Source organism: Zea mays, chromosome 1 (genome assembly GCF_902167145.1).
Source record: "Zea mays cultivar B73 chromosome 1, Zm-B73-REFERENCE-NAM-5.0, whole genome shotgun sequence".
NCBI lineage: Eukaryota > Viridiplantae > Streptophyta > Magnoliopsida > Poales > Poaceae > Zea > Zea mays.
Window position 1 is genome coordinate 3,796,267 of NC_050096.1, and position 22,641 is coordinate 3,818,907.

The following is a 22,641-nucleotide window of genomic DNA, read 5'->3' on the forward strand; positions in this document are numbered from 1 at the left end:
TACAAGCAAAGCATATCCAAAGACATAATCACGTGAACATTACTTGTCCATTGCTAGGCAAAAAGAGAAGATAGTGATAAGCCCATACGTGCAATCACTGGTGTTCTATTTTGTTGTACTATTTTTTTAATAAAAAAAATACATAGCTAGCCTGCCTTATATTCGCATAATAAAATTATATTACGATCCATTGTTGAAGCAGAGATCGATTTCCAGCGTCGCCTCTTTTTTTTTTACTAGGACGGCGACACCTCTCAAACTTTGACTTTGGCAACAGGAGCGCGGGAAGGAAGTTGCTGCAGGCAGAGCACAGGCACACACAACATTAGCGTTGCATTGCAGCTTCCATTACTGAGAAAACACACGCACAACAGCACAGACTCGAGGCAGAAGTCATACCTGATAGCAGGAGATAAGCGAGGTGACGAACCCAAAGGCTCCTGTCACTCTCGGAGTGACCTTCTTGGGCGCCAGCTGAAGAAGCCCGACGGCCACGACCACGTCCATGGCCGCCTTGACCAGGGCCAGGAGCCGTTCATCTGACTGCCTCATTTTGTCCTGGTACTGCTCGTTCTGAGAATGGCCATGTGATAAACACTCAAACAGGTGGAAAATTTAGCTGCATATACACTCCATGCCCTCACCTCAAACAGTCAGTGGCAGAAACGAAAGTGTGTAGTATATGTGTATGCACCTCATATTTATCTGTGTCCCTCAGCTCTCTTGCAAGCTTCCTCATCGATCTCGATAGCCTTTTAAGCTCTCCAAGCTGCACAGTGGCAGGCACGCGATCAGTACCATCACCACTTAGGAAAACCCTGAAGCATATATGGATGTGAAGAAACTGAAACTGTGTTGTATACATACCTCAACTAGACCTGCACAGGCAGAAGAAGCCATCCAGCAGTACAGGGATAACCTGGCAACGCGGTCCGTCGCCTCCTTGTTCTACCAACGGGGGGAAAAAAAGCAAGAACAAATCAGTCGAAAGGAAAAAAAAATGCATGCACAAAGCAACCAAGCCTTTCCATCGGGACAAACCTTGACGATCCCCGTTCGTCCGAGCCACACAAACTGATCCAAGAACAAGAACGTCGAAAGCAGCGCGTTTTTGGACTGCAATCGTAGAAGAAGAACCCGCAGGTTAATTCGTTTCGAACCCTGTGATTCCTAAACGGGGGGGATTTCTTGATGAACAGTGTACTGTGTGGAGGGGAGAAGTCGATTTACTTTGCCAAGCAGAACGAGGGTGAGCGGAGTCCCTTTGGCCGGCGGGCTGATAAGAGCATGCAGATCATTGACCCACTGGACATTACATGCGACATCAAGCGGTTATTCTACACCGAGAACAGTTGAGCTGGTACGACGGGGAGAAGAACACAGCACATCTGAATCTGGACTGACCTTGAGGAGCCGGAAGACTTTGCGAGCCAAGGTGGTCGATCTGTCGACCTCCTGCGCAGTGCCAGGCTGCCCGTTGCTTACGAACTTGGAGCCGTACTGGATCGCCCTGCAGATCTTGTCCCGGGCCTCGGCTTTGTTCAGGTACAGGACAACCAGGCCAAGCTCCGCTCGTGTGGCGTGTAGCGAGCTCATCTTCCTGTCCTCGACGAGGAGACGGGCGCAGGAGTTCAACAGCTCAGAAAATTGTAGGGATAGCGTATCGATCAGACACTAAGCTTCGACGCGCGGCGCATATGGCTTATTTCAGTTACGAGGTGAGGTTTACGACAGAATGAACTGAGGCCGAATAGAGCAGGCAGAGCAAGGGCGACAATCTGCAGACAGCCATGAACCCAAGAATACTAACAGAAACCGTTGTCCGTTGATTAGAGTACTAACAGAAACGAAACTCTACAGCATCAGTGCATCACTGAAACCGATCAAAAGACTGAGCAGGAAAGTGCAGTTACGTACCTCTTTGCAGGAGAGGAGACCGGGTGAATAACGAGAGAGGGGTGAGTGGAAGACCAAGCAAGTGAAGGGGTGGATAGAGGAGGGGCGGCTACCTGGTGTCAGCCGAGCAAAGTCCTGGAGTGGCTTCCTCGGTCTGCTACTTCACTGCGCCATTCGATTGAGATGAGATGACAGGTACGTGGAGGCGACGTGTACTGTCCGGGCCGGAATCGAACAAGTGGTGTAAGCGTAATGGGCTGACACGGGCCCAGGGTCGTGACGACACCGGCCCACGTGTCAACCGCTCCCCACTGGCTGAGCCAACGGCGGACCGGCGGGATAGGATATGGTGGCCGGCCGGCGGCGCACGCGGCGAGCCAACTCAATTAGTACAGCGTCGAGCAAGAAGGCCGAAGGCGGGGCGAGAGGGAGAGAGAGGCCGGCGCGGCGGCCGGCGGTTGGGACGAAGGGGAGGAACCGCGGAAGCCGGCAGCAGCCAACGAAGAGGGCACAGGGCAGCGCAGCACGGGAGCCGGCAGCGGCGGTGGAGCAGCGTGCGTGGAGGGTGACGGAGCTAGGCTTGGCTCGCACAGGCTCGCTACTGGTTGAAACTTGGTGCGCGCCCTCCGACCTACACCCAACCAACCGTCCCAAACTCAACCAAACTCTCCGCGCGCGCAGGCGGCCGCCCTCGGATTGGGCTCCCCTCCCCTCCCGCTCACTCGCCAGTCGCCACCGCTCGCTGCCCACGCGCATGGCGTCCTCGCTCGTCTCGCGCCCGCACCTCACCCAGCGCCCGGTCCGCGCCGCCACGCTCGCCTCCGCTACCCGCCCCCGCCTCGTGGCCGGGGCCCTCGGCGGGCGCTGCCAGGCGCAGGCGGCGGGGGACTTGGACGACGCCCACTACATGCGGCGGTGCGTGGAGCTGGCGCGCAAGGCGGCCGGCCACACCAGCCCCAACCCTATGGTGGGCTGCGTCATCGTCCGCGACGGCCGCGTCGTCGGAGAAGGATTCCACCCCAAGGCCGGCCAACCTCATGCCGAGGTAGCATGTCTCCCGCTCTCGCTTTTGAATATTTTCTTTGGATGCTTATTCTCATCACGAAGGGGGGAAATGTTGCTTGGTGATGATCGTCATAAAGCGCAACGGGATCTGGCCGTGTTGTTAGGCATCATCATTCTGCAGTTATGGAAAGCAGCAAATGCTATTTTTGGTTTGCACAGAATAATATAGTTTGTGCTTATACTAGTGTATGAACTATGAAGATTAATTAATGTAAACTTTTGTCTACCACAACAAGAAGTAAAGATTGTAAAACACCCGCAAAGCTTGTGAAACAGCACGTCATCCATTGGTTAGCTATCAATGTTATAGAGGAAGTGACTAGTCTTGTTCTCATCTCCTTCATTTCTGATGCTGTAAAACACTAAGCTTTATTTTAAAGCTGTGAACATCATGGTGTATAAAAAGATCAATTAACATTACATTAACCTCTTAACTAATAAAAATTACAAGTTCTGTAAGAGGATGATAGTGACAACATCTTTTTCTATGGGAACAGTTCTAGAAGAATGTGTAATAATTTGGTTTGGGAGGGACAGTAGATGCTGAATCTTCCCAGTCGACTCTCCTTGAAGATTCCCTCCTATAAACAGTTTTGCATCACATCTCAATATTTAATCTGCTACACTGCATGTATTATACTGGCTTAAGAACTTACAATTACAAAGTATTGTTATATAACATCATAACCCTGTATAGTGTTAAAATCATGTGTAGGTATTTGCACTAAGAGATGCAGGTAATCTAGCTGAAAATGCGACGGCCTATGTTAGCTTGGAGCCCTGCAACCACTACGGGAGAACCCCTCCGTGTACTGAAGCGCTCATAAATGCAAAAGTGAAGGAAGTTGTCGTGGGGATGACTGACCCAAATCCTATCGTGGCATCCAAAGGGATTGAGAAGCTCCAAGGTGCTGGGATAAGTGTGAGGGTGGGTGTGGAGGAAGCGTTATGCCGCAAACTAAACGAGGCTTATATCCATCGTATGCTCACCGGGAAGGCTTTTGCAACTCTGAGGTAAATATCCGACTCCAATTATCTTCCTAATCTCCCAAGTTTGCTAAATCAGTGCTCACATTTGCTCTGAAGGACCTGCTGGTAGATGCTAAATGGACAGTTTACAGCGCTATAGAGTTTGAAATATGAGTTGGACGGTAGATCCTATAACTAATTGTGGTCTGGAGAACTGTTGAAAGCCCATGTGCTTCATCCATTCGAGTAGTAATGTTCATTGTTGTTGTCTGCTTATCGAAAATGTTCTCTATGGGCCATTTTTTAGTACCATGTGCAATGTTTGTGATGGTATTTACTTGTTGTTATATGAATAACAGAGCTACACTCTCAATGAATGGAATCATCACGAACCAGATTGGGAAGGGAGCTGATCAGTCAGGTGGGTACTACTCGCAGCTGATGAAAGAATACGACGGAGTCATAATTTCAAGCGACCTGGCCAAGATGTCGGCCTTACCTTTGTCGCGTGAAGCCGGCACAAACCAACCTCTCTGTATCATCATAGCACAGGGTGAAAGCTCCCGGCTACACATCCCATCTCTCAGCCAAGAGCATGCATCCAGGGCCATAGTCCTTGCCGATAGTCCGGTCACTGTGGAGCCAGCAGGAGTGGAAGTTGCAGTTTTTCGTCAGATAGACCTGGAGTCTATTCTCCAGCTTCTTGCGCAGCGAGGGCTCTGCAGCGTGCTGGTGGACTTCAGAGAGGCCGGCGAAAGCTTCGCGTCGCTTCTGAACGACTTCCAGGAGGACAAGCTGGTGCAGAAGGTCGTCGTTGAGGTCCTGCCCTTTTGGCTCGCGAGCGACGGGCTCAGCAACCTGGCATTTGGTGGCAGCCAATCGTTCCCGTTGAAGAACTTGGAGCTCAGGGATGTGAATGGGAGTGTGCTGCTGGAAGGCTATGTGTAATAGCCTCTCTTCTGTCGGAGATTGGCATTGTTTGTTTTCCCTCGTGTAAACAGATAGCCCTGTAATATACTTGCAGAGCCGCCCACGAGCCATGTGGGGTTTTGCTTTTTTATATATATAGTTGAAAATCAATGCCATGCGTCCTTCATTTTGCTGACATGGAACTGCTGCCCGGTGATACTCCCTGTCTGCAAATCAATGCAAATGTCTTATTAATCTGAATGTCGATGCCGTGTATTATTCCGATCACACATGCAACTGCGTTCCCTGTCTGTTGTTGCCAATGGCATGACAGGCCTTCAGGTGCATATACTTGGCCGGACTTTGATCTCAGTTATGAGATATTCGGAAAGCGGTAGTGGAGACAGCACAGGAGGATTGAGAATTAAGGGCCCGTTTGGCACAGCTCCAGTTCCTGATTCTAAGTGAGGATCTAGAGGAGCCGTGTCAAACGGGTATTTTTTTAAACTGATTCTCGTGTGGAGCCGAAAGATTGGGAGTCGTTTTTGTGAAGAAAGGTGAGATCTAAAAAAACCTGCTCCACCCTCCCTTAAAACAGCTCCTCAACCAACCAAATATAGACCTCCCCTCAAAGTTTGATCGAAATTACCCGCAATTGCCATTGGACAAAAACATAACAAGTCAATTTATGGATTAAACATTTGAGACCATTTTATGCACTACTATGATGGGAATAGTTTATATGTTATTGTTTCATAATTTTTTATGTATATGCATCCTACTTATTGGTTTGTAACAAAGTTGAACTGCAAAGGGTAAAACAGACAATCGCCACAGACCACCAACTCTCAGCAGACAAGAATCTGTTTACTTGCCAAACGGTTTTAAAAATAATTCTGATTCTCTAGGAGAATCATGAGGATCAGGATCTGGAGCTAAAGAAGCAGGAGCTGGAGCTTTGCCAAACATGCCCTAAGTTTGTCTTGTAATTGCGTCGGCTAGCTCTCACTGGATCATTGTATTAGTTAGTTTTAACCTCGGGTATCGGGTTTGGCCTCAATTCTAAAACTTTGTATTGCACGGCTACACTCGTTCTCAAGTTGAATCTAAAAAATGCCTCGACAGGCTGCAGTAAAACGTGCAGACAGTCCAGTTGATTTGCTATTCTCTTATCCGGGCTCCAGGCGAGAAGCAAGCTGGATGTTATAAAACCATTTTTAAATCAAATGTTTTTAAATAATATTTACTATTTTCTTAATCTTAGCTTCTGATCGTGCCAGCTAGGATAGATTATTTTTAAAATATCGATTTTAAAAAAGGTTAAAAGAAAAAACAGCAAGCTTCTGCTGCTTCAGAGGCTCGCAGAAAAGCCAACGCTAGGGACAGAACGCCTTGGAGGCCCACGTGCCCCGCGCGGTTAACCCGGCGGCTTCCGCGGACCAGGCCCAACCCATAAAACCGTCTTCGCTTCCGTTCCACTTCCAACCTGCTCGAGACCACTGTGAGTCTGTGACCAGTCACCACCTCTGCCCAGCGCTCCACTCACCAGTCACCACAATGGCGTCTGAATCCGAGGCCTGCAGCTGGGAGCCGCACCTGCTCCACCCCAACGGCACTGAGCCGCTGCACCGGATCGCCGTGGACTACTGCCCGGAGGCGTGCCTCCACGAGCGCCACGCGGGGGAGATCCACGTCACCTACGACGACCGCGGCGGCGCGCGCTGGCGCTCCTGCTGCCGGTTCCTGCCCGGCAGCGCCGTGGCCACCACGATCCGCGCGCCGGCGGGGGACACGTCGGGACTCAACTACAACATCTACTTGTCCTCCCTGGAGGGTTCCGCCGACCAGGACGAGATCGACTTCGAGTTCCTCGGCCACGACAAGCGCGCTGTCCAGACCAACTACTACGTCGGCGGCAACGGCGGGCGGGAGCAGATCCACGCGCTCCCCTTCGACTCCTCTGACGGCTTCCACCACTACGCCATCGCCTGGGACGCGGCCGCCATCGAGTGGCGCGTCGACGGCGAGCTCGTCCGGCGCGACAAGAGGCGCGAGGGGGAGCCGTGGCCGGAGAAGCCCATGTACCTGTACGCCTCCGTCTGGGACGCCAGCCACATCGCCGATGGGGCGTGGACCGGCACGTACCACGGCCGCGACGCGCCCTACGTCTGCAGCTACAAGGACGTCAGGGTGCCCACTGCTGAGCATTCAGTGGAAGACGCCGCTCATGCGCCCGCTGGCGATCCTGTCGCCGCTGACGCTGCCGCGGCGGCGGAAGAAGAGAAGGACGCCGGAGCAGGTGAAGTTTAGATCTTGGTGGTGCAATGGAATGTCTTTTGAGTGTCTCTGCAATTAAAAAGATCTATGAATAATGGATGCGGCCTCATCGGTGAAAAAAAACATTTCAGCTGCTGTATTTATGTTGTTCGTTGCTCAATGGTCAATGTGCTCTGTTTACTGTTTTGCACTTTTGCTTCGGTTCCTGTATTTTTATGTTAAGGGGATACTTGGTAAAGGGCTGAAATTTAATCTCTGAGACATCGAATGTTTAGATGTTTAATTATAAATATTAAATTAGTTGGTTGTCCGTGCGTTGCAACGGCTCACAACAATATCTACATAAATTATCCACCAAAAAGATCTCAAGATTTTTTATTGATTGTCTCTACTCTCCGCATAATATTTTTTTGATTTGACTAACCGAGTCAACATCGTGATAAAGGAAAGACCGTGTAGACAGGTGATGCCGAGCCATCGAATGGGTACCATAGGCAGCAAATCAGGGACCACATCCCTCGCCTCTCCCACTTCCAAGGTTTCGTAGAGCAGAAACAGAAGAGAAGAGACAATCATAGTTGTTCATTGCCGGAGAAGTACACGACGAAGACATGGACATCTGGAGACGACATAGGTAGTATAACGCTAGATACATACAGGGAGAGAGAACGCAAGTGGAGAAAGAAGCCCAGTCAGAGCAGCTCCAAACCGAGAGGCACCCGCACCAAACATCAATCCGAAAAAGGCGAGAGAATGCGAGTGCCTTCTAACCATAGACCCGCCGAGGCGACACAACACCACCACCAACTCCGTAGCATATGCCGACTGCTGCCGTGCTACGTGCCTTGGTTGTCCAATATCTCAGATCTGGACTCGTCATCGCCAGGATAACCTAAGCGTGGCAGTCGTCATCGTGTCCTCCTCGGCAGTACGCACGAAGAAAAGCCAGGAGCAAGACCGACTCGCCCGTACCCGTGTCGACGAGCGTCGGTCGGTTCACGGTTGTGACCGTGGGTAGGGAGAGTAGGTTGGGGAGGAAGAATAGGGTGAAGGCCGGGAAGACGAACAGGACGTCCGACGATGGCGAAAATGATGTTGTGAAACACCCTCGTGGACGTGCAATAGCCACTGCGCGGGTCGGTGTCGGGGCTAGTGAATACGGGGAGGAGGCGCCTGCTCCCACGCCCTCTGCTGAGAATGGGTGGCGTGGAGGCGGAGGCATGAGGGAAGAGAGAAAAGAAGCAGGATGACGAACGAGGTGGCGACAACTGAGACGAGGACCATCATTATCGTGTGGAGGTATAGATGGTCAAATAGACCGTGTCTGGCGGGCTAGTGCGGGGCATGGCCTATTTAATAGTGCCTGGACCAGCCGACACGATCGCTATGTCGTGCTTGGGCCGTATCCTCATACCGTAGGGCTTGGGCCGACACGATTGTTATATTGATTTATTTACCGATCGTATTCTAGATTTGGACCGTTAACGCTGTATTTTTCGTACATAATTTTCATTTCCGATGTTTCCGAAATACCGATGTTGTCTCAGTTTCCGAAGTTTCCATTTTTTATTTTATTTTCTTTAAAAATTGAGAGCACCTAGAGGGGGGTGAATAGGTGATCCTGTGAAACTTAAACTTATAGCCACAAAAACTTGTTAAGTGTTAGCACAATAATTGCCAAGTGGCTAGAGAGGAGTCTCAACAAAACACAATACCACAAGAGATCAAACACAGAGATGACACAGTGGTTTATCCCGTGGTTCGGCCAAGACCAACGCTTGCCTACTCCACGTTGTGGCGTCCCAACGGACGAGGGTTGCAATCAACCCCTCTCAAGCGGTCCAAAGACCAACTTGAATACCACGGTGTTTTGCTTTGCCTTTCAATATCTCGTTTGCGAGGAATCTCCACAACTTGGAGCCTCTCGCCCTTACACTTGAGATTCACAAAGAAATGCGGAGTAAGGGAGGAACTAGCAACGCACACAAGACTCAAAATCAGAGCAACAGCACGCACACAAGTCGCAACAAGAGCTCGCAACACCACTCAATGAGTTCACAACTCAACAAGAGCTCTAGATGCTATCACAATGAATCAAATGCGCGGAATCGATGTCTTGGTGCTTAGGAATGTTGTAGAAATGCTTGGTGTCCTCCTCCATGCGCCTAGGGGTCCCTTTTATAGCCCCAAGGCAGCTAGGAGTCGTTGAGAGCAAATCTGGAAGGCTGATCTTGCCTTCTATCGACTGGTGCACCGGACAGTCCGGTGCACACCGGACACTGTCCGGTGCCCGATTTCTTTCCTTAAACGGCACAGCCGACCGTTGGCCGTCAGAGAGCCGTTGGCGCACCGGACATGTCCAGTGCACACCGGACAGTCCGGTGCCCCCTTCTAGCCGTTGGCTCGGCCACGTGTCCCGCGCAGATCGCGCGGCCAACCGTTGGCCCGGCCGACCGTTGGCTCACCGGACAGTCCGGTGCACACCGGACAGTCCGGTGAATTATAGCCGTACGTCGCCGGTAAATTCCCGAGAGCGGCCAGTTCGCCCGAGTTAGTCTGGCGCACCGGACACTGTCCGGTGCACCACCGGACAGTCCGGTGCTCCAGACCGAACAGCCTTTTGGCTGTACACAGCCAACTTTTCTCTGACTCGATTTCTCCTGTTTCAAGCACTTAGACACAATACATTAGTCTTCAAAACAATGTACTAAGGCTTAGAAACATACCTTTACTCTTGATTTGCACTTTGTCCATCTATGGGTATAGATTCACATTTAAGCACTTGTGTTGGCACTCAATCACCAAAATACTTAGAAATGGCCCAAGGGCACATTTCCCTTTCAATCTCCCCCTTTTTGGTGATTTATGCCAACACAACATAAAGCAACTAGAACAAGTGCAATATCACTTCAAATAAAACTCAAATTTATTTTGATTCAATTTTGGCATATATGGATCATCCTTTGCCACCACTTGGTTTGTTTTTGCAAATCAAAACTCAAATTTCTATCTCTAAGTCAAACACACATGTTAAGTCATAAAGAGAGTCATTTCAGGAGTATTTGATTCAGGATTCCAAAAAACTCCCCCTTTTTCCCATAATCAACATTTCTCCCCACAAGAAGCCAACTTTTGACAAGAGAGACAATAAAAGAGTTTTGACAAAACAAAAAACTCTATTCTACTATTTTCAACTATTCTACTATTTTCAAAATCTCTCAAGTGGTAGCTGATCCATTTATCACTTTGGCCTTTATTTTCTCCCCCTTTGGCATCAAGCACCAAAACGGGATCAATCTTGGCCCTTTAACCCCATTGCCTCACCAAAATCTTCAATTAAGAGCAAATAGGCAATAAGAGTTAAAAGATGAACTTGGAAAAGTTACTCTTTTCATCGGAGTGCAGTGGAAGTCTTGCATGGTCCAAGTCCACCTTTTCCCTTTTAATTCTCCTTCGAGACTAAAGCAAGCAAACTCAAGCATATGGTTAGTCTCAAAGGGTCAAGTTGTAACACATCTCCCCCTAAAACTGTGCATCACTTTGCAACGGACTTGTGAGGTCCAGGGAGTGTTTGTACAACTTGAGCACCATACTAAACAACAAAATGCAAAAAGGAACATGATCAAAAGCATAAATATGTATGCTACAATTCAATCCAAGTTCCGCGAATCTAAGACATTTAGCTCACTACGCAGCCTGCAAAAGGTCTTCTCATCTAGAGGCTTGGTAAAGATATCGGCTAGCTGGTTCTCGGTGCTAACATGAAACACTTCGATATCTCCCTTTTGCTGGTGGTCTCTCAAAAAGTGATGCCGGATGTCAATGTGCTTTGTGCGGCTGTGTTCAACAGGATTTTCCGCCATGCGGATAGCACTCTCATTGTCACATAGGAGTGGGACTTTGCTCAGATTGTAGCCAAAGTCCCGAAGGGTTTGCCTCATCCAAAGTAGTTGCGCGCAACACTGCCCTGCGGCAACATACTCGGCCTCAGCGGTGGATAGGGCAACGGAGGTTTGTTTCTTAGAGTTCCACGACACCAGGGACCTTCCTAAGAATTGGCACGTCCCTGATGTACTCTTCCTATCGACCTTACATCCAGCATAGTCGGAATCTGAGTATCCAACCAAGTCAAAGGTAGACCCCTTTGGATACCAGAGCCCGAAGCAAGGCGTAGCAACCAAATATCTAAGAATTCGCTTCACCGCCACTAAGTGACACTCCTTAGGATCGGATTGAAATCTAGCACACATGCATATGCTAAGCATAATATCCGGTTGAAAGGGAAATAGGCTTTAAACCTTTTCCTAAATGATTTTGGTGGTTGAATGACCAACATAACTAATTGGACTAACTAGTTTGCTCTAGATCATATATTCTACAGGAATCAAAGATTCAACATAAAACCAATAGAAAGAACAAGACAAGGGTCAAGAGAAAGGAGCAAAGAGGCAACCGAAGGCACTCCTGGTCTGGCGCACCGGACTGTCCGGTGTGCCACCGGACAGTGAACAGTACCTGTCCGGTGCACCAGGGGACTAAGACTCAAACTCGCCACCTTCGGGAATTTCCAGGGCGACTCGGCTATAATTCACCGGACTGTCCGGTGTACACCGGACAGTGTCCGGTGCGCCAAGGGAGGTCGGCCTCAGGAACTCGGCAGCCTCGGGATTTCACGAAGACTGCTCCGCTAAAATTCACCGGACTGTCCGGTGTGCACCGGACTGTCCGGTGTGCCAGCGGAGCAACGGTCATCTGCGCGCAACGGTCGACTCTGCAAAGTGTGCAGTTGAATTCAGAATGTCAGAGCAGAAGTCAGAGGGGCACCGGACTGTCCGGTGCTGCACCGGACTGTCCGGTGCCACATGAGGACAAAGCCTCCAACGGTCGACCAGCTCCAATCTCAACGGCTAGGATGACGTGGCTGGCGCACCGGACATGTCCGGTGTGCACCGGACTGTCCGGTGCGCCCATCGCCAGCAGCTTCTCCAACGGCTACAAAATTGGATGGTGGCTATAAATACCACCCCAACCGGCCACTTCAAGGTGTGGGAGTCCAAGCAACATTCCAAGTCATCTAGTTGACATACTCAAGCCCTCCCAACCACCTATATTCATTGATCCATCCTATACACAAGATTTAGTCCACTACAACCAACACAAGTGCCACAAAAGAGAGAGCAAGCAATTGAGAGCTACTCAATTGAGTTTAGCCCTAGCGCCTTGTGAGATTCATTGAGAGATAGTGTGTGCTACATCTTTGTGTTCATTTGCGCGTGGAGTTTTTGACTCCCATTCGAACTTCCTCCAAAGTGTTGGAGGCTTGTAAAAGCTAGCAAGAGACACCAAAGATTGTGGTGGTCCTTGTGGGATCGAGAGTGATCCTTGAGAAGAAGAAGAGCTCGCCGATCCTTGTGTGATCGGGAGAGAGGGAAAGGGTTGAAAAAGACCCGTCCTTAAGTGGACTCCTCAACGGGGACTAGGCCTTCGAGGGCCGAACCTCGGTAAAACAAATCACCCGTGTTCATTGTGCTTTTGCTTGTGATTTGTTTGCTTTCTCTTACTCTAAGTTCTCTTGCACTATTTTTTGCTCATATCATTTGGTGTTGCTTCAAGTTAAAATATCATTTAAGTGAAGCAACACTCCGCAAGAAAAGAACTTGAGTTAGTGCTCTTTTTCATCTAAGCTTTCTTGCTTTGTTATCATAGAATTATTAGTTGTATTGATTTATCACTTCCGCATTATTTGAAAGCTATACTCTTTACTAGCAAGAACTTAAGTTTTTATACTTCAATAATTGTTCATCTTGTTCTAACCACTAATCAAAGGATCTAGTTGGGGGATAAAGTTTTAATTTTCAGGTTTCGCCTATCCACCCCCCCCTCTAGGCGACTTTCAATTGGTATCAGAGCTAGGCACTTCATCTTGAGTCTAACAACTCGAAGTGATGGCTCGTAGAAGATCCCAAAAGAACAAGAAGATCCAGGAGAACCCAACTCGGAAGGAGGTAACTCTTGAGATATTATGTGATGATTGTTCTAATTATGATTCATGGTCTACTAGTGTGATAAATGCCTTTAGAACCATACATCCTCAATTAGAACAAATTATTGACAAGAGTATTTTTCCCTCTAGCTTTAATGGAAAAATTAATTCCGAGGAGGATCAAAGATGTTATCGCTTAAACTACCTAGCTTTTGACATCTTAAACAATTCTCTTAGCAAAGAAGATTATCGTGCTTTCATATCAAACTATGACGAATCCATTCCCGATGCGCATGATATTTGGACTAGAATTAAAATCAAGTTTGATGAGTCCAAACATAATAATTCATTTGATGCCTCTACTTCCTTTAGTTTTTGTGATACTAACCCTTGCAAGGAAGAAGGAGAAAATGAACGATGGAGACCAAACGATGAATCCACCTCTCCAAAAGGTTTGTCTTCCCATTTCGATTCCCACATGTGTTGTGTGGCTAATGAAAATGATAGCGGAAGCACAAATGAGGATGAGGAGGAAGAAAGAAGCTTTGTGCATCTCTACGCTCGCCTAAGCCAAGAAGATAAGGCGGTCATGCTCAAACTTCTAGAAAGAGCGAGAGAGCAAAGCGAAGCTCGTCAAAGGCTAGAAGATATTCTCTCCATAAAGATGCAACACTTTGACGAGTTGACTAAAGAACATGAGGAGCTAAAGTGCTCTCATGTTGATTTGGTCCAAAGGTATGAAACTATTTCAATCGAGCAAGATAACGCTTCACATTGTATCGCTCAATTAGTAAATAGGAATACCTTGCTTAAGGACCAAGTGGAAAAGCTAAAAATTGAAAATCTAGCTTTTCAAGAAAAATATGATATGCTCCTATGCTCTCATGAAAATCTTAGAGATGATCATATCATATTAAACATTGCTCATGAGGTTGTGATAGAAAATTTAAAATCCCAACAACCTCACTCATGCACATGTATTCAAATTGATACTATATTACCATGTGCTAATGCTTGTTGTTTGTCAACAAGCAAATCTTCCTTTGAGCTAGAATTTGCAGGAACAAATGATGATTCATATCAAAAGCTCAAAGAAGAAAATGAGAGGCTAAGGAAGAGCTTGACACAACTAAAAGGGAAATGCATTGCCCAACCTTCTCAAGATAACCGTGATCACATGGTGAAGAAGATTGAGACGGGAAAAACCGCGGCATGCACTACATCCCTTGAAGAAAATGTCAAGAATTTGAGGATTGCCATGAGGAGGAAACAAAAGATGAAATTCAACACCTCCTCCAAAAGCCTCAACCACGCCTCCACAAAAGGTAACATCCAAGGTAATGATCAAGCCACACTTCACATTAAGAGGTGTAGTGAATGCTTTGAAGTGGGGCACTTGATTAGGTCATGTCCCTATATTAATGGCTTGATTATTAACAAGGATGATAGACTTTGTTTTAAATGCTCCAAGAAGGGACACTTACTTAGATCTTGTCCCCATTTAAAACAAAGAGGCATAGGGTTAGAAAAGAAAATTTTTACTAACCATGTAGCAAGCAACAAACAAGGAAAGAAGAAATCTTCAAAACTTGGAAAACGCCTATGCTACACATGCCGAAAGAAGGGACATCAATGCAAAGATTGTCCCATTGGTAACAATTTCACTCCTAACTTGTCATTTGATTCATATATAACTAGGCAACCCAAGATTGCAACTTGTGCTAGAAAGGTAACAAGTTTACCAAGCGCTAGCACAAAGGACACTTGGGTTCCTAGATCTTTGTTTACTAACCTTAATGGACCCATCAAGCGATGGGTACCAAAATGTGCTTGACAAGATTTATAGGAGAAGGAGATGGTATGAACCTTTGGAGTGCTTGAGGGAGTCAATTCAATTCTTATCAACTCAAGCTATCAATCTTCAAATGATCTACATATTCAAGATTGACCCAAGGTTATTTTAAATTGTTATACCTTAAACTCATATCATCTCGAGGGAAGTTGTTGATGTTGTAGGAAATAAAGAATTATCCTATGCCGAAAAGTCAAAACCTACAATATGAAGGAATGCCAAAGGATGGTAACATCTATGCTTTTAAATGCAAGTGTCTTAACTTATCATTTCTCATGTGTCTTGTGTAGTCACATAGAAAAAGGAAGCACTTAAGATATTCTTAAATTTATGTCACCATTCTTTGAAGAAAATCCTCCCATATGGTAGATTGCATACTCATCATTTCCATCCCATGGCAATCTACATACTTTAAATTGTTGGAAGTATCACATGGCATGTTTTTCGCCTAGTTATTCTATTATTGCCATGATTCTAGATATAGAGAGATATTTCATGTTCTTAAGAGAATGAGGTGTCATGTAAGGAATTCAAATACTTAGGACACTTGTAAAAGGAAAAACTCTCTCTATAACTAGAATAGTGAGACTAATGTTTTTATCTAAGTAATTTAAGTAGTCTCAATTATGAGAATAAGTTTCTCTTTGGAAGCATGTAATCTAACATGAAAAGAAAAATCAATCCAATGTTTTATGATGTATTTCTACTTGCTCAAATTGGATATGATTCTTTCACATTTATCGCTTTCCAAATTATGATTTAGATTTATTCCTATAACCTCAAAGGATTATTTATGCTTGTTTTATGAGTTAAAATTGAGCATAACATCATCTATGGATAATCTAGTTCATGCTATGGAGTTTCCATGTTAATCTAACTTCTCATTCCTTACCAAAATGATTACAAAAAAAAATGGAAACTAGTGCTTGTGTTGCTACTAACATTTCTCTTAAGTTCAATTATGAAAATCTACAAGAGAGAAAGTACACAAGCCTCATGGGTTGAGCTACACCCAAAGGAAGAAAGGTAAAAGCAAAGGTATGGGAACTCATCTTCTTAAGTTTGGTTCCCGTCTCAATGGGTGTTTAATCTAAATTATCATACTCTACTCTTGAGAGGAATAGATTCTTTATTGGACCGAAATTAACTAAGTGTGCATTCAAATATCATTTTCTTAATGCTTATGTCCATTAGAATCTATTTAATGCCTTTGCGATATTTATATATATGTTATCATATTGATTTGCTTCCAAGTGATGATTAACTAACTTCAATATGATAAAGTAAAATCTCCAATGATTATTAAAATGCTTAAAAGGTACTCACTCATTTTTTTCTCAAATGAAATGCACTAATGTTAAGGATTTTACTTCATGTCTGTGTGACTTGTGGATGATAAATTTTGTATGCTAATCATCCTTCACCATACACTCCCTTGCGCTATTAACATGTCTCTTGAGTATTTTCAATAAGTTTGGAAGGAAAAAGAGACAAATATAAAGGGAGGACACTCAAATGAAAAAGAAAGAACATCAAGGACAACAACACCTACTTGGACAATAAGGTTTTCACAACAATCAATGGTGTGGTTGTAAGCATTCTAAATCCTTTTTCATTATGAGGTTGCAAGGCTTAAGTTGTTTATTGCTAAATTTATGAGCCTTGATCAAAATGTATAATGCTTCTCCCTTTATGTTCTTAAAAGTGAATGCATCGAAATCAATTCTTTCAATTACTTGATGCATATCTTTAGGGGGAGTCCATTATTATATTTTGATTATGTTGAGACTATTGCTTGGTCTTAGTAATTTCATATAGTCTCTTGCATGAGAATAATGTTTCTCATATAGTATGCTACTTCACATCAATCAAACTTGTTAAAGTAATATCGCTTTTATCAAGGATTGTTGCTTTCATTTCTAAAAGTAGCATGCTTATTAGATTCTCCTATTTTTAAGCTTGATTGAAAGTTTAATGCCCTTGTTGCTCTCTTGATCGCATATTGGTTGATCATTAAACAACTTCGATTATCACTTATGTTTCTTAGTGCCTCATGTAATTTCAATTTGATCTCAATTGGTAATTTTAAATTGACATCTATCTTGATATGCACTAAGGAAAAAGGAGAATTCATGATTCATTTATGCAACTTGTGATCCATTTGATATATGCTAACAATAACTTGAAAAAGATCACTAGTTGTAGAACTCTCTCTTGTGCAAAGTATTTTCATATATTGTCATTGAGTATAAGTCTTAAGCAACTAAGACTAAGGACAAAGCACAATGAAGAGAGCGTCTCTATGTGAAGGTACAAAAGGGTAAAACCACTTCCTTTCATTCAAACTTGTACCTAAATCTTCCTTTTTCTATACTTTCTTTACATATCTTGTATAAAAGGAAGAGAAAGCATGTCCATGCATATCCCTGCTTCATATCTAGTTTAACTTCTCAAAAATTCATTCATGCTTTAATGCATCCTTGTTGAAACTAGATGAAGTAATTTAATTGTCAAAAGAGCTTAAAGCTTGACCTTGTAACGAGGATAAGCTGCCTTTGTCTCAAAGGTGGATGGTCCTTAAGCCTCTTTGAAATCCTTAAGGGAAAATGCTTAAAATATTTGTAACATGCTTTCAGTAGTGCATAAACTGTCATGAGCATCATGCTTATCCTATGACACAATGCACTTCACTTTCTCTATGATATAGACTTGTTCTCATTAACCTAATTATGTGCAATTGGCATTTTAGGCCAAAACATGTGTTCTTTCTCTCCATGCACATATTTAGGGGGAACAATCTATGTTGTATAGAACTATGATCATGCTTAATTTAATATATCTTCTGATCATATCTCCTTATGTCTACGACTAATGTGCTTTCAAGTGATCTCTCTAATTAAGTCGTAGATTGAAAGGGAAATGGAGTCTTCGGCGAAGTCAAGGCTTCCACTAAACTCTATCGGTATTATCTACCCTTCGCCATCACTCCACACTAGCTCTCCAATTATGGTATAATCTTCACTCATATATTTTTGCCAAAGGGAGAGAGAGAAAAGTTATCAATGGGCTCTGCTGACTCCGTTTTTGGCGATTCATGCCAAAGGGGGAGAGAGTATTAGCCCAAAGCAAAAGGACCGCACCACCGCCCAATTTCAAAAAACTTAGTCTTTCAAAGAGAAATTTTCAATTGGTATCCTATTATGTTCAAGAAGGGGGAGAAAGTAGTATTTCAAAAATGATATATCAAAACCCTCTTGAACACTAAGAGGTGGATCTCATTTAGGGGGAGTTTTGTTAAGCCAAAGGAAAAGCATTTGAAACAGGGGGAGAAAATTTCAAATCTTGAAAATGCTTTGTAAACTCTTATTCATTTACCTTTGACTATTCGCAAAAGAAATTTGAAAAGATTTACAAAAGATTTTGCAAAAACAAAACATGTGGTGCAAGTGTGGTCCAAAATGTTAAAAACAAAGAAAACCATTCATACATATCTTATGAAATCAATATTGGTTTAATTCCAAGCAATCTTTGCACCTACCGTAGGCAAACTAGTTCAATTATGCTCTTATATTTTTGCTTTGGTTTGTGTTGGCATCAATCACCAAAAAGGGGGAGATTGAAAGGGAAATAGGCTTTAAACCTTTTCCTAAATGATTTTGGTGGTTGAATGACCAACATAACTAATTGGACTAACTAGTTTGCTCTAGATCATATATTCTACAGGAATCAAAGATTCAACATAAAACCAATAGAAAGAACAAGACAAGGGTCAAGAGAAAGGAGCAAAGAGGCAACCGAAGGCACTCCTGGTCTGGCGCACCGGACTGTCCGGTGTGCCACCGGACAGTGAACAGTACCTGTCCGGTGCACCAGGGGACTAAGACTCAAACTCGCCACCTTCGGGAATTTCCAGGGCGACTCGGCTATAATTCACCGGACTGTCCGGTGTACACCGGACAGTGTCCGGTGCGCCAAGGGAGGTCGGCCTCAGGAACTCGGCAGCCTCGGGATTTCACGAAGACTGCTCCGCTAAAATTCACCGGACTGTCCGGTGTGCACCGGACTGTCCGGTGTGCCAGCGGAGCAACGGTCATCTGCGCGCAACGGTCGACTCTGCAAAGTGTGCAGTTGAATTCAGAATGTCAGAGCAGAAGTCAGAGGGGCACCGGACTGTCCGGTGCTGCACCGGACTGTCCGGTGCCACATGAGGACAAAGCCTCCAACGGTCGACCAGCTCCAATCTCAACGGCTAGGATGACGTGGCTGGCGCACCGGACATGTCCGGTGTGCACCGGACTGTCCGGTGCGCCCATCGCCAGCAGCTTCTCCAACGGCTACAAAATTGGATGGTGGCTATAAATACCACCCCAACCGGCCACTTCAAGGTGTGGGAGTCCAAGCAACATTCCAAGTCATCTAGTTGACATACTCAAGCCCTCCCAACCACCTATATTCATTGATCCATCCTATACACAAGATTTAGTCCACTACAACCAACACAAGTGCCACAAAAGAGAGAGCAAGCAATTGAGAGCTACTCAATTGAGTTTAGCCCTAGCGCCTTGTGAGATTCATTGAGAGATAGTGTGTGCTACATCTTTGTGTTCATTTGCGCGTGGAGTTTTTGACTCCCATTCGAACTTCCTCCAAAGTGTTGGAGGCTTGTAAAAGCTAGCAAGAGACACCAAAGATTGTGGTGGTCCTTGTGGGATCGAGAGTGATCCTTGAGAAGAAGAAGAGCTCGCCGATCCTTGTGTGATCGGGAGAGAGGGAAAGGGTTGAAAAAGACCCGTCCTTAAGTGGACTCCTCAACGGGGACTAGGCCTTCGAGGGCCGAACCTCGGTAAAACAAATCACCCGTGTTCATTGTGCTTTTGCTTGTGATTTGTTTGCTTTCTCTTACTCTAAGTTCTCTTGCACTATTTTTTGCTCATATCATTTGGTGTTGCTTCAAGTTAAAATATCATTTAAGTGAAGCAACACTCCGCAAGAAAAGAACTTGAGTTAGTGCTCTTTTTCATCTAAGCTTTCTTGCTTTGTTATCATAGAATTATTAGTTGTATTGATTTATCACTTCCGCATTATTTGAAAGCTATACTCTTTACTAGCAAGAACTTAAGTTTTTATACTTCAATAATTGTTCATCTTGTTCTAACCACTAATCAAAGGATCTAGTTGGGGGATAAAGTTTTAATTTTCAGGTTTCGCCTATCCACCCCCCCCTCTAGGCGACTTTCACCGGTCTACTAGCACATAAATAAAGTAAAGACCCTATCATTGACCGGTATGCTTTTTGATCAACGGACTTACCTCCTTTGTTGAGGTCGGTGTGTCCGTCGGTCCCCATCGGAGTCTTTGCGGGCTTGGCGTCCTTCATCCCAAACCGCTTCAGCAAGTCTTGCGTGTACTTTGTTTGGGAGATAAAGGTGCCGTCCTTGAGTTGCTTCACTTGAAACCCAAGGAAGTAGTTCAACTCGCCCATCATTGACATCTCGAATTTCTGCATCATAACCCTGCTAAACTCTTCACAAGACTTTTGGTTAGTAGAACCAAATATTATGTCATCGACATAAATTTGGCACACAAAAAGATCACCGTCGCAAGTCTTAGTAAAAAGAGTTGGATCGGCTTTCCCAACCTTGAAAGCATTAGCAATTAAGAAGTCTCTAAGGCATTCATACCATGCTCTTGGGGCTTGCTTAAGTCCATAGAGCGCCTTAGAGAGCTTACACACGTGGTTGGGGTACCGTTCATCCTCGAAGCCAGGGGGTTGCTCCACGTACACCTCCTCCTTGATTGGCCCATTGAGGAAAGCGCTCTTCACATCCATTTGGTACAACCTGAAAGAATGGTGAGCGGCATATGCTAGCAAGATACGAATTGATTCTAGCCTAGCCACAGGAGCAAACGTCTCCTCAAAGTCCAAACCTGCGACTTGGGCATAACCTTTTGCCACAAGTCGAGCCTTGTTCCTCGTCACCACCCCGTGCTCGTCCTGTTTGTTGCGGAACACCCACTTGGTTCCCACAACATTTTGCTTGGGACGAGGCACCAGTGTCCAAACTTCATTGCGCTTGAAGTTGTTGAGTTCCTCCTGCATGGCCAATACCCAATCCGGATCTAGCAAGGCCTCCTCTACCCTGAAAGGCTCAATAGAAGAGACAAAGGAGTAATGCTCACAAAAATTAACTAATCGAGATTGAGTAGTTACTCCCTTGCTAATGTCACCCAAAATTTGGTCGACGGGATGATCCCTTTGAATCACCGCTCGAACTTGGGTTGGAGGTGCCGGTTGCGCTTCTTCCTCCATCACGTGATCATCTTGTGCTCCCCCTTGATCACACGCCTCCTTTTGATGAACCTGTTCATCATCTTGAGTTGGGGGATGCACCGTTGTTGAGGAAGAAGGTTGATCTCGTTCATCTTGTTCCTGTGGCCGCACTTCTCCAATCGCCATGGTTCGTATAGCGACCGTCGGAACATCTTCTTCATCTACATCATCACAATCAACAACTTGCTCTCTTGGAGAGCCATTAGTCTCATCAAATACAACGTCGCTAGAGACTTCAACCAAACCCGATGATTTGTTGAAGACTCTATACGCCTTTGTATTTGAGTCATAACCTAACAAAAACCCTTCTACAGCTTTGGGAGCAAATTTAGAATTTCTACCCTTCTTCACTAGAATGTAGCACCTGCTCCCAAATACACGAAAGTAAGATACATTGGGTTTGTTACCGGTTAGTAGCTCATACGAAGTCTTCTTGAGGAGGCGATGAAGGTAGACCCTGTTGATGGCGTGGCAAGCCGTGTTTACGGCTTCCGACCAAAAACGCTCGGGGGTCTTGAATTCTCCAAGCATCGTCCTCGCCATATCGATTAGCGTCCTGTTCTTCCTCTCTACCACACCATTTTGCTGTGGTGTGTAGGGAGCGGAGAACTCGTGCTTGATCCCTTCCTCCTCAAGGAACTCCTCCACTTGAAGGTTCTTGAACTCGGACCCGTTGTCGCTCCTTATCTTCTTCACCTTGAGCTCAAACTCATTTTGAGCTCTCCTGAGGAAGCGCTTGAGGGTCCCTTGGGTTTCAGACTTATCCTGCAAAAAGAACACCCAAGTGAAGCGGGAAAAGTCATCAACAATAACTAAACCATACTTACTTCCTCCTATGCTTAGATAGGCGACGGGTCCGAAGAGGTCCATATGTAGCAGCTCGAGGGGTCTTGATGTGGTCATCACATTCTTGCTGTGATGCGCTCCTCCCACCTGTTTACCTGCCTGACAAGCTGCACAAGGTCTATCTTTTTCGAATTGTACGTTAGTCAAACCTATCACGTGTTCTCCCTTTAGAAGCTTGTGAAGGTTCTTCATCCCCACATGTGCTAAGCGGCGATGCCACAACCAGCCCATGCTAGTCTTAGCAATTAAGCATGCATCTAGACCGGCCTCTTCTTTTGCAAAATCAACTAAGTAAAGCTTGCCGTCTAATACACCCTTAAAGGCTAGTGAACCATCACTTCTTCTAAAGACAGACACATCTACATTTGTAAAAAGACAATTATATCCCATTTTGCATAATTAACTAACAGACAACAAATTATATCCAAGCGACTCAACTAAAAACACATTAGAAATAGAGTGCTCAGATGAAATAGCAATTTTACCTAACCCTTTTACCTTGCCTTGGTTCCC

At 45.4% G+C, this 22,641-nt stretch overlaps 3 protein-coding genes across 6 annotated transcripts; 2 read left to right on the forward strand and 1 right to left on the reverse strand.

The window, feature by feature from the left end:
• LOC100286006 (uncharacterized) lies at nucleotides 1-2,389 on the reverse strand. Of its 3 annotated transcripts, none has more exons than XM_008682628.4 (8): nucleotides 1,918-2,082; nucleotides 1,405-1,600; nucleotides 1,231-1,305; nucleotides 1,042-1,116; nucleotides 868-948; nucleotides 695-769; nucleotides 400-573; nucleotides 1-296 (listed from the first exon to the last, which is right to left on the reverse strand). In XM_008682628.4, exons 2-8 carry the CDS (start codon nucleotides 1,594-1,596, stop codon nucleotides 255-257), a joined length of 714 nt encoding a protein of 237 aa, XP_008680850.1. In that variant the 5' UTR covers nucleotides 1,597-1,600; nucleotides 1,918-2,082; the 3' UTR covers nucleotides 1-254. The 3 variants fall into 3 exon arrangements, with proteins under 3 accessions (XP_008680850.1, XP_035814746.1, NP_001152366.1); XM_035958853.1 differs by having other exon boundaries at nucleotides 1,405-1,805; nucleotides 1,918-2,047; NM_001158894.1 differs by having other exon boundaries at nucleotides 2-296; nucleotides 2,010-2,389.
• On the forward strand, nucleotides 2,218-5,035 carry LOC100191772 (riboflavin biosynthesis protein ribD). Of its 2 annotated transcripts, XM_023301934.2 has the most exons (4): nucleotides 2,218-2,511; nucleotides 2,578-2,941; nucleotides 3,677-3,975; nucleotides 4,290-5,035. In XM_023301934.2, exons 1-4 carry the CDS (start codon nucleotides 2,243-2,245, stop codon nucleotides 4,876-4,878), a joined length of 1,521 nt encoding a protein of 506 aa, XP_023157702.1. In that variant the 5' UTR covers nucleotides 2,218-2,242; the 3' UTR covers nucleotides 4,879-5,035. The 2 variants fall into 2 exon arrangements, with proteins under 2 accessions (XP_023157702.1, NP_001130669.1); NM_001137197.1 differs by lacking the exon at nucleotides 2,218-2,511 and having other exon boundaries at nucleotides 2,605-2,941; nucleotides 4,290-5,008.
• A 1,302-nt stretch (nucleotides 5,036-6,337) lies between these two features.
• Nucleotides 6,338-7,405, forward strand: LOC100283976 (xyloglucan endotransglucosylase/hydrolase protein 5). The gene has a single exon (NM_001156874.2). It carries the CDS (start codon nucleotides 6,397-6,399, stop codon nucleotides 7,147-7,149), a length of 753 nt encoding a protein of 250 aa, NP_001150346.1. The 5' UTR covers nucleotides 6,338-6,396; the 3' UTR covers nucleotides 7,150-7,405.
• Nucleotides 7,406-22,641: the final 15,236 nt, after the last annotated feature.